At 41.3% G+C, this 12,360-nt stretch overlaps 1 protein-coding gene across 1 annotated transcript in view; it reads right to left on the bottom strand.

Annotated features, from left to right (window-relative positions):
- The window catches only part of ptprbl (protein tyrosine phosphatase receptor type B, like), a 36,540-nt gene that overhangs the window by 21,507 nt on the left and 2,673 nt on the right, over positions 1 to 12,360 (bottom strand). Inside the window, exons 2-5 of the mRNA XM_079809154.1 lie at positions 11,240 to 11,632; positions 9,352 to 10,610; positions 8,962 to 9,229; positions 1,387 to 1,641 (exon numbers count right to left, since the gene is read on the bottom strand). Of these exons, the coding sequence (XP_079665280.1) occupies positions 1,387 to 1,641; positions 8,962 to 9,229; positions 9,352 to 10,610; positions 11,240 to 11,632 (2,175 nt within the window). The remainder of the gene's footprint in view (positions 1 to 1,386; positions 1,642 to 8,961; positions 9,230 to 9,351; positions 10,611 to 11,239; positions 11,633 to 12,360) is intronic.

Genomic DNA, 12,360 nt, shown 5'->3' with positions numbered 1-12,360 from the left:
GCACATTACAAAGAATAAATATCTGAATTTACGATTTATAAAAATACTTTTAACCACTATTTTTAAGATTGGCCCTTGGGACACTTGCCTTTATACATTTAGAACAATAATATCTTAGTCTAAACCTAAAGTAATCTTGACCAACTATATAGCATTTTAAAGCTTTCAGACTCTAATTTTCATATTTGGTGACTGATTTTCAAAAGAGATGAAAGTAGTAGATAAATAGCGATAGATTCGTCATTTGTGATGCGGAGCCAAACTATAACGCGCGCTCTGACTCTTTCCATGTTTTTATATGCATTTTAGAGATTGAATTCAAATCAAATATTAACATTAATGCCCAAACTACTTCTGAACAGGATGTCTACTTCATAGATATTTTGAAAAGTATGAAAATATAATGTTCAGATCACTCAAACCATAAACGGAAATCGAAGAGTCTACATGTCATCTAGTGGAAAACGTTGGTACTGCGCACAAAATCATATTTTTTTGAGATATCAATCTAAAATTTGGCACAGAATTGGTTCAGATATTTAGCTTTGATTTTCTTGAGGTTTTAGATGTATATTTTATTTAAAATATAAAAATATATATATGTTATATATTTTACATGTTCATAAACTTCTATAACTTTTACGACTTATACAGTGATGGCCGATTTCAAAACACTGCTTGATGAAGTTGTTAATCTCAGCACTTCAGGACTAGAGTTGAAGAGCTCTGACACACACAGTGTTTTGTATTTTGTGTCTGTACAGTTGCTTTTGAATTGCTGTCCTACATGGGGCAAATTGACCCACACACAGCAAGAGTGTATAACATTTTGATATATGCACATTTCACAACGCATCAGCATGTTGAAACTTTGCATGCATGTTAATGACCCTAAATGAGAAAATGGTCACACAATTTCAAGAAAAACAATGTTGGTTAGATAGTATTTCAGATAGATTGAAAAAAGTAATTATAGCTCATTTTTACCATGTGTGGCATACAAAAAATATTTCTGTATTGAAATAAATGGGGAAAAGCTAGTTTTTTTAGCTTCATAGGTTAGTAAATAACTAAAATAACAAAATATAACCAAGAAATGTTATTATTTTGGGTCTCTACAATTGCCTTAGAACATTAAAATATGCGGGTCAAATTGACCCGTGAACATCACGAACGTTACAGTAAATGTGTGTGTATATGCCAAAACACATCAGTGTGTTGAAACTTTGCATGCATGTTCATGACCCTAAATGAGAAAAAGTCGCACAATTTAAATAAAAAAAACATAGGTTAACTGATATTTCTGACAACTTAAAAATCAAAACGGGTCAAATTGACCCGCTACATAACACAAGGGATAAATGGTCTGTGCTGGTGATTTCTTGCCTGTTCTTCCTGTCGTCCAGGCCTCAGCTGTTAGTTCCCCACTCCTGGTCTTCACCAACACCTGATAAACCTCTCCGGGGGTCAGGCCGCTGAACACCCACTCAGATGTGTTTGGAGGCAGGGAAAGGGAGGAGCCGGAGGGAGCCAGGGAGAGCTGGTAGGACTGCACCTGTCCGATGGCAGGGGTCCAGACGGCCCTGAGAGAGTCCGGACTGCCATGGCTCTGCAGACTCAGGGATGAGACGGGAGCTGGAGCTGCACAGGACAGGAGACTCACTGCATTACAGGCCTTCTGGAACCGTCTATGGGTCCCTCAAACTCGGCCCTCCAGCCCTAATCAAACACACCTTCCTGGGATTTTCTAGTGATCCTGAATACCTGGATTAGCTTTCTCAGGTGTGTTTGACCAGCTAAACTCTGCAGGACAGCGGCCCTCCAGGACCGAGTTTATGGGATCCATTTTCCGCCTAAAGTATTGCGGTCATGCATATTTAAAAAAAAATTATGCAAAATCATCAGAACAGTAAACACAGTGGTCATGGATCAAAATATAATAAGCGTGAATCAAAACTTTAAACACATGAAATATTATATTGCACAAATTTTGAACTTATGTTTGTGTTCTTAAATTTTTTTTCCATTTACCATGCTTATATTTTACTCTTTTGAGCGCTTGTGCTGTTTTTCTCTTCGCTCTTCTTTCCATGTTTTCTGCTTGTTTTTCACATGTTTTCATGTAAATTAGGGCGGGCTTAAGCGTCACCATTGGTCCACTAGTTCTAGATTGACAGCTCCTCCTCCAGCCAATCAATGGCAGAGGGGAGTGACATCACTCCACTGCGGTGTTTTTAATATTTTGATTCACGCTTATTATTTTTCGGTCTGTTACCACAATACTTTATGTATCCCATAAACTGCCAGAGTCCCGCTAGCATATTTGAGTAATCCTCATAAATTAGGGATTAACCTAAACACTCAAAAATCATCCAATCATGTTTTGAAACTAGACATTGCGTTACCATGGAAAAGCTACTAAACGTTTAGCTGGCTCCTCCCCCTAGTGGGCGGAGTCATGTTTCTAATTCTGATCATGTCTAATTTCTGAGACTCGAGCTTCCATATTTGGCAGCTGTTTTGTGATAAAAGTGATATTGATTTTATATTTTTGACTGAAAAATTAAGTTTAGTTTTTTTTGGGGGGGGTTTAATTTTTTTAAACTTGGCGAAGGGTTTGGCACTTGCTGTGTGAACACGCTTATTATTTTTCGGTCCGTTACCTCAATACTTTATGTATCCCATAAACTGCCAGTGTCCGGCTAGCATATTTTAGTAATCATCATGAATTATAGATTAACACTGTTTTGAAACTAGACATTGCGTTACCATGGAAAAGGTACTAAACGTTTACCTATTCATGTTTCTAATTTTGCTAATTTTATAATCAAATATTTCTCTAATCTTGATGAAACACAGGTCTGAGACTCGAACTTCCATATTTGGCGACTGTTTTGTGATAAAAGTGATATTGATTTTATATTTTTGACCGAAAACTTACGTTTATTTATTTTTTTTGTTGAATTTTTTACTTCATGGGAATGGTACAAAACTTGGTGAAGGGTTTGGCACTTGCTGTGTGAACACACAAAGAAATCACGGACATGATTGGAAAAAGTGAAATGGTCCTGAATAATCATGAAAATTATTATTATATTACTATAACCTGAAAATCGTCACACTTGTATTGATCACGGTTAGAGATGAATTTCCTCCAGTGGAAGCGTTCAGTACTGCGCCACACACACACACTCTTACTGAAAGCTCATCTCTTGAGATATCAACCTCACATCTGGAACACAACTTGTTTAGATGTATGGCTTTGATTTTCCTCAAAGTTTTACAGTAAAACGTGTTTTGGAATATATATATAATTTATATAAATATTGAAAATGGTATTTTTGTGCATTTTTCATAACAATAAATGTACAATTTTGTTGACTCTTTAAAAAATGTTTCACTTCAGCAATAATGTGTCATCTTTAAAAAGAGAAATGTAGGTCTGTGATCCAAAGCATTAAAGATTTACGCTTTAAGTTAGACATTTTATTTTCAGGTCCATGATCAAAAATGTAATAAATGGATTATAACTACTCTATAAATATAATTGAGTGCCATAAAACAGCCTAAAATACAAAAAATGGAATAAAAAACATCATCGAACTACAATAAAGTTTGATCATTTAATTGAAGTAAATTTTTTGGGTAATTTTTCCCCAATACGTGAACAGCACCAGAGGATTTAAAAGAGATCAACCGTAGGTCTGTATTTTAAAGCTTTCATGATTTATAGCCATTTAAGTTTTGATCTATGTTCAAAAAGGATGGTGACAGTTATCAGGTTTATAATGGGGTAAAAACTGTCCTCATTTCCTCACACTTATGTCATGAAAACCCGTATATTCACATAATCTCAACACCAGGGTTTCCTCACATGGCGGTTAAGACACACGGTTCAGGAGTGAGTGTGTGAGACAATACATGAGAGTGTGTGAGTGCATCATGGGTAATAACGGGCAGTAAACGGCAGGATATGCAGGCGGGTCGTCTGGTAAAGCAGGAAGGGAGGAGGCGAGCTGAAAATATCCTGGAAAAAAAACGATAAAAAAGCTGATGGCCTTTGGCAACTGTGGGTTAGACGTGTTTCTGCGTCCTGTGGAACGAGTGCAGGACAGCAGCACTTAGCAAACGCTTCGCTCTAAGAACATTAAACATGTCAGTTGACAGTTTAGATAAAACACAACGTTTTTAATTGTGAGTAAATGTGTTTGTCTGTAATTTAATGACCAATGGATTTTACCACAACAATAAAGCCACTTGAATCTGAATCTCTTCACTTAGTCAATCCATTTCCACCACCAGTTTGACCAGTTCACGGCTGTTTGTGGACTGATGTGTGATTTATTCATGCCGAAGTGCATGCTGGGAAATGCAGTTGCTGTAGGGTTCTGTGCAAAATGAGCAAACGTCTCACAGGATACACAGCTCTACCCTAATTCACCAAGATCCTGCCGCTCACTGTATGAAAAAGAGCACGAAGCAGGTGGACGAGGACAGAAGCTTCATTTGGGCAACAATCCCCACAGATCTACTTCATTCATCAGACATAGGGTCAAGGGTCAGAGATCAGGCTTCACTAGAACATGATCAGGTGTCAGTTTGTTGAGCATGTTGGTTAATTTCTCATTTGTTATAGTGCTCGTACAGTTTGCACGTCACCTAAGACTCTAATCGGAGTTAGTTGACATGTAGTTGCAAATAAATGAGTTAGTTGACATGTAGTAGCAGATTAATGAGTTAGTTGACATGTAGTAGCAGATTAATGAGTTAGTTGACATGTAGTTGCAAATGAATGAGTTAGTAGACATGTAGTTGCAAATGAATGAGTTAGTTGACATGTAGTTGCAAATAAATGAGTTAGTTGACATGTAGTTGCAAATAAATGAGTTAGTTGACATGTAGTTGCAAATCAATGAGTTAGTTGACATGTAGCTGCAAATTAATGAGTTAGTTGACATGTAGCTGCAAATCAATGAGTTAGTTGACATGTAGCTGCAAATTAATGAGTTAGTCGACATGTAGTTGCAAATGAATGAATTAGTTGACATGTAGCTGCAAATTAATGAGTTAGTCGACATGTAGCTGCAAATTAATGAGTTAGTTGACATGTAGCTGCAAATCAATGAGTTAGTTGACATGTAGCTGCAAATTAATGAGTTAGTTGACATGTAGCTGCAAATCAATGAGTTAGTTGACATGTAGCTGCAAATTAATGAGTTAGTCGACATGTAGTTGCAAATGAATGAGTTAGTTGACATGTAGTTGCAAATAAATGAGTTAGTTGACATGTAGTTGCAAATAAATGAGTTAGTTGACATGTAGTTGCAAATCAATGAGTTAGTTGACATGTAGCTGCAAATTAATGAGTTAGTTGACATGTAGTTGCAAATTAATGAGTTAGTTGACATGTAGTTGCAAATAAATGAGTTAGTTGACATGTAGTTGCAAATGAATGAGTTAGTAGACATGTAGTTGCAAATGAATGAGTTAGTAGACATGTAGTTGCAAATGAATGAGTTAGTTGACATGTAGTTGCAAATAAATGAGTTAGTTGACATGTAGTAGCAGATTAATGAGTTAGTTGACATGTAGTAGCAGATTAATGAGTTAGTTGACATGTAGTAGCAGATTAATGAGTTAGTTGACATGTAGTTGCAAATGAATGAGTTAGTAGACATGTAGTTGCAAATGAATGAGTTAGTTGACATGTAGTTGCAAATAAATGAGTTAGTTGACATGTAGTTGCAAATAAATGAGTTAGTTGACATGTAGTTGCAAATCAATGAGTTAGTTGACATGTAGCTGCAAATTAATGAGTTAGTTGACATGTAGCTGCAAATCAATGAGTTAGTTGACATGTAGCTGCAAATTAATGAGTTAGTCGACATGTAGTTGCAAATGAATGAGTTAGTTGACATGTAGTTGCAAATAAATGAGTTAGTTGACATGTAGTTGCAAATAAATGAGTTAGTTGACATGTAGTTGCAAATCAATGAGTTAGTTGACATGTAGCTGCAAATTAATGAGTTAGTTGACATGTAGTTGCAAATTAATGAGTTAGTTGACATGTAGTTGCAAATAAATGAGTTAGTTGACATGTAGTTGCAAATGAATGAGTTAGTAGACATGTAGTTGCAAATGAATGAGTTAGTTGACATGTAGTTGCAGATTAATGAGTTAGTTGACATGTAGTTGCAAATAAATGAGTTAGTTGACATGTAGTTGCAAATCAATGAGTTAGTTGACATGTAGCTGCAAATTAATGAGTTAGTTGACATGTAGCTGCAAATCAATGAGTTAGTTGACATGTAGCTGCAAATGAATGAGTTAGTAGACATGTAGTTGCAAATGAATGAGTTAGTTGACATGTAGTTGCAAATGAATGAGTTAGTAGACATGTAGTTGCAAATGAATGAGTTAGTTGACATGTAGTTGCAAATGAATGAGTTAGTAGACATGTAGTTGCAAATGAATGAGTTAGTTGACATGTAGTTGCAAATTAATGAGTTAGTTGACATGTAGTTGCAAATAAATGAGTTAGTTGACATGTAGTTGCAAATAAATGAGTTAGTTGACATGTAGTTGCAAATCAATGAGTTAGTTGACATGTAGCTGCAAATTAATGAGTTAGTTGACATGTAGTTGCAAATAAATGAGTTAGTTGACATGTAGTGGACCATCAAAATATAGTAACTAAACATGTAATATTTGTACTCCCCTTTATAGAATTACAATGAAGTGGACAAACAGGTAGAATCAAGTGTAATTACGACCTCCTTAAAGAGAAGTGCCACACATTATATAAACCTCAATAAATCAGTCTAGTTCATGAGTTCATAAAGCTCATGGTACCATCATGCCAAGATCTCAAAACATCAGCTGGCACGTCTCAAAGGGAAGATTTGTTGTTTTTTGACAATGACAATAAAGATCAGTCAAGCATGACTTATGAGACTAGTAAGGGAGCTTGTGTTTGAGCCTGCAGGATCAGTGTGAATGTGTGACAGTCCGCCAGGAGAAGGAAAACAATCCGGTCTACACAGGAGGACAGCAAGGAAGAACCAGGACTACTAGAACCATGTGTCCTGGACGGAGCGAGACCAGTCTTCTGGCCAAACGTCAATCTGAACCGCAAAGCAGATCCAGAGATGAATTGATTCTGAATTTATGACTACTTATGATTACTAAAATATGTAAAAGGGAGAAAAGGCAATAAAAAGTGTGACACTGACGGTTAACTGGCTATACACTCACCTAAAGGATTATTAGGAACACCTGTTAAATTTCTCATTAAGGCAATCATCTAATCAACCAATCACATGGCAGTTGCTTCAATGCATTTAGGGGTGTGGTCCTGGTCAAGACAATCTCCTGAACTCCACACTGAATGTCGGAATGGAAAAGAAAGGAGATTTAAGCAATTTTGAGCGTGGCATGGTTGTTGGTGCCAGACGGGCCGGCTGAGTATTTCACAATCTGCTCAGTTACTGGGAGTTTCACGCTCAACCATTTCTAGGGTTTACAAAGAATGGTGTGAAAAGGGAAAAACATCCAGTATGCGGCAGTCCTGTGGGAGAAAATGCCTTGTTGATGCTAGAGGTCAGAGGAGAATGGGCCGACTGATTCAAGCTGATAGAAGAGCAACTTTGACTGAAATAACCACTCGTTACAACCGAGGTATGCAGCAAAGCATTTGTGAAGCCACAACACACACAACCTTGAGGCGGATGGGCTACAACAGCAGAAGACCCCACCGGGTACCACTCATCTCCACTACAAAGAGGAAAAAGAGGCGACAATTTGCACCAGTTCACCAAAATTCAACAGTTGAAGACTGGAAAAATGTTGCCTGGTCTGATGAGTCTGGATTTCTGTTGAGACATTCAGATGGTAGAGTCAGAATTTGGCGTAAACAGAATGAGAACATGGATCCATCATGCCTTGTTACTACTGTGCAGGCTGGTGGTGGTGGTGTAATGGTGTGGGGGATGTTTTCTTGGCACACTTTAGGTCCCTTAGTGCCAATTGGGCATGGTTTAAATGCCACGGCCTACCTGAGCATTGTTTCTACCCATGTCCATCCCTTTATGAGCACCATGTCCCCATCCTCTGATGGCTACTTCCAGCAGGATAATGCACCGTCACAAAGCTCCAATCATTTCAAAATGGTTTCTTGAACATGACAATGAGTTCACTGGACTAAAATGGCCCCACAGTCACCAGATCTCAACCCAATAGAGCATCTTTGGGATGTGGTGGAACGGGAGCTTCGTGCCCTGGATGTGCATCCCACAAATCTCCATCAACTGCAAGATGCTCTCTTATCAATATGGGCCAACATTTCTAAAGAATGCTTTCAGCACCTTTTTGAATCAATGCCACTTAGAATTAAGGCAGTTCTGAAGGCCAAAGGAGGTCAAACACAGTATTAGTGTGTGTTCCTAATAATCCTTTAGGTGAGTGTATATGGAGGAATGGATCTGTAAGAAATGCCTACATGAAGAATTCTGACATTTGGTTTAAAATCCTAAAAATGTTATAATATACTATAATTTATTTATTTTCCATGAGGACAGTTTGATTTCTACTCTTGTTTATCTGTGTTTTAGAAATAACAAATCAGAGGAGTTACGATCTAGAAAACATTAGCAGCTGATTGACCTTTACCCTCCACCTTTCTCTCCCTAATGCCTGCTCTTACCGTTAATGAAAACGCATAATATCTGCTCAGAGAAAAACCTTGATTTATGTCAAAATGAACATGCCTTAAGAGAGGAAACTCTGAGTCAGAGAGAGAACACACTGTTCTGCGCGAGTGCCAAGACGTGAGTACCGCACATCTACACACACTGAGAGCGTCATCAGATCGGACAGAACAATGTAGAACAAACAGCCATACATCACTGCATGTTATGGTGAGGAGACACTTCAGATCACAGGTACCTTCTGAAGAGGTCTTACCGGTCTGAACCGTGGCGTTTGAGCGAGTGCCATCTGTCTGGGAAACGATCTCAAACCGATAGGTGTGGCCAGGGGTCAGCTCCCTCATCAGGCATGAGTGATGGTCGGGTCGCTGCGCGTCTGCAGAACAGCTGGTGAAGTGAGACACGCCAGCCATGACGAAGCTGCAGGATTTCCCAGGTGTTGTGAAATTGATCGTACAATAATCCGTATGGACACTCGTGGCGGTGACGTTCACCAGACAACGGACGGCCTCCGTCGTGGCAAGCTACAAACAACAAACACACAGCAGAGATTACAGAGGAACTGATACTGACTGTGAGGATCATGTGCTAGAGATCCCCTGGGTTCCTCAGGACTCCAAACAAGACTATGAGGATCCCTGCTCACCGTAGATGTGGAGGCCGCTGTAGGCGTGACTGTAGATGGAGGAGGAGGTGCTGTGGTGCTGAGGACGACTGGTGTAGATGTAAAGGCCACTGTAGGCGTGACTGTAGATGGAGGAGGAGGTGCTGTGGTGCTGAGGACGACCGGTGTAGATGTGGAGGCCGCTGTAGGCGTGACTGTAGACGGAGGAGGTGCTGTGGTGCTGATGATGACCGGTGTAGATGTGGAGGCCGCTGTAGGCGTGACTGTAGACGGTGGAGGAGGTGCTGTGGTGCTGATGATGACCGGTGTAGATGTGGTCAGTTCCACGGCTGTAGTGTGTGCAGTCGCTGATGTGTCCAGGGCAGGGGTGGATGTATCCAGGGCAGGGGTAGATGTGTCCAGGGCAGGGGTAGATGTGTCCAGGGCAGGGGTGGATGTGTCCAGGGCAGGGGTAGATGTGTCCAGGGCAGGGGTAGATGTGTCCAGGGCAGGGGTAGATGTGTCCAGGGCAGGGGTGGATGTGTCCAGGGCAGGGGTGGATGTATCCAGGACAGGGGTGGATGTGTCCAGGGCAGGGGTGGATGTGTCCAGGGCGGTCGGGGTGCTCGTCGCACTCGCTCTAGTGGCTGTATTCGGAGCCGATCTAGTATCCGTATTGGTGAGAACTTCAGTAATTGCTCGGGTCGTTCTGGTTTTGAATGGAAACATGGTCTGAATGTCTTTGGTGATCTTTGAGCGTTTGGTTGTGGCGTTCGTCCATGCACCATCTGTGTTGGACACTGGTAAACTGCTGGTCGAGCTCTCTGTCAGCGCATGATCCGTGCTGCTATCCTCCAACGGTCCTGCGTGAGAATCTACAGCGGCCTGAGCTTCAGTGCTGGCATCAGAGGACACCGGAGGCTCAGCGTCTGCCGTGGAGAGCAGGAAGCCTGTCTCAGAAACCAGGGGGTTATGGGTCTGCTCCACAGCATCGGAGCTCGTGTGAAGCCTGTCCTGGGTGATGTTCTGAGGCACATGAAGGCTTCTGGTCACCATCAGAGCGGTGGAGGACACATCGGTCCCAGCGAGGGGGGAATCTGTCTCCAGCGTTTGAGTGTAGTTCTCCTTGAGGTCTGTCTCGGCTGTGAATGTGGTCAGATCACCCAGACCGGTGGCGGTCCGTTTGGTTCTGCTTCTGACCGTGTTGCTGCGGTGGGTCACCGCTCCGCTCTGAGTGGCGAGAGGCACTGTCCGAGTGGTGATTTCCCCTGAGGATTTCACTGATGGAACTGTGGATGGGCCTAGCGGAAAGAGATTGATATTAGAATCAGTTGGGCAGTTTTCAGAGGTCTATATGTCTTGAGTCGTCTATAATGGTGCAAAAGAGGCAAGCCAGACTCATGGGAAAAATGACATTTCTTGCAGACTTTGCAACACTTTTAACAGTGAAATGTCCAGTGAGTGATGCTAGAAGCATGTTCAGTTTTCCGAAAAAGATTAAAGTGAATCTGGAGACATTTTATTGTGTTGGTTGTTGTACCATCCGTGCCATCTTTGAGCACTTTTATCGTGTTTCAGAGACTCTTCACATCATCATGAGAGCAGTGCTATACCGGAGGAGCACGTTTACTATCAGAAATACACACATATGGAGCTGCTCATGTGACGCAAACCTCGAAATCAAACTGTTTACAGGTCATAACATAGTATTGTGCAAGGGAACACAGGAAAATAAGTCTTTATCGATCAGGAATAAAAAAAGTAATTGCGACTTTTTGTCCTCAGAATTGCGAGTTTATTTCTCCTGATTGGGAGTTTAGATAAACGCAGAATCACAAGATATAAAGTCAGAATTACTTTTTTTGCTGTGTGGTACATGCTTCCACAGACATGAGTGAACTGGTGTGTGACGGCAGGAGAGTCAGCTGACCTGTGGCGGGGCAGAGAGTGGTGGTCACCTGTCGTCCCTCAGAGTCCACCGTCATCATTGACCAGTTGGAGTACCGCTCAGAGTGGACCACCACCCGCGTGCCCTGCTTCTTCAGGAACATCGGCGCGTCCTCCAGGCCGAAGATCCCTGGGCTGTCGTAGCACTTCCACGCGGGCGCGGTGTGGCAGTCGCTGAGCTTGACCAGGCGGGCGTGGTGCGGGACGGCAGCGCTCGGATCGGCCCACAGGCATCTGGACATCAGCATGTGGTTGAGTCTCCTGGCGCTGGTCCAGATCCACTGCTGGGACGGGTCGCTCTCATCACACCTCCTCAGCTCCACCACACCCACATGAGTGCTCAGACACAAGTTAGTGTGTGCGATCAGGAAGCCGCCTGCCAGGAGAGAAAACACAGCAAGCAATCTTGCGTTTAAAAGACGTCCGTAAAACACAGCCCTGATGTCTAGGCGAAAACATTTGGACTGCCAGTGAAAATGTACTGGACAGACGTCGCCATTTTCCGGGGACAGTCCCGGTTTTTGGTGTTCTGTCCCCGACTGGAGTTGTCCCCGGAAATGTCCCCGTTTTACAGCTCGTTCAAAACAACCCGCAGATATATTGCAAAAAAGCGCCCAACCAAAATACAGCAGCTGCTGGTTATAGGAGCAATCGTGTAGTGATTATTGTCACCAGCAGATGGCGCTGTGAGCTACGCTGACTCTACTTGGTCGCGCACGCGCCGCTAATTCTTCATGAAGAACGAGAGCGGAGCGCCATTATCATCAAATGTCAAATATCAAAAGGAACATCGTTATCGCTTTCAAGGTAGTAACATTCTAACTATTAATGTTAAAGTTAAGTAAAACTGTTTGGGGGATTGTTTTTCCCCAAAAGTTCCACAGTCACAAAGCAGTGATTACCACACATCTGAACTATAACTATAAAAAAAACTAAACCATTACACTTGCAACAAATACATGCGCAGAATACGTACGTTCTGCTTAAAATAAGCCTAAAATGCAAAATAACAAGACCAATAAGGAAAGTAAGAATTATTTTCAAGCTAAAACGTAACCAAACATTTGAAAAAAAAGAAGTAATTTATATAGTATAGCTAAACTT

The sequence above is a fragment of the Gobio gobio genome (genome assembly GCF_949357685.1).
Source record: "Gobio gobio genome assembly, chromosome: 25".
NCBI lineage: Eukaryota > Metazoa > Chordata > Actinopteri > Cypriniformes > Gobionidae > Gobio > Gobio gobio.
The sequence above is the reverse complement of the archived record's forward strand: the minus strand, read 5'-3'. Positions and strand labels throughout refer to the sequence as shown.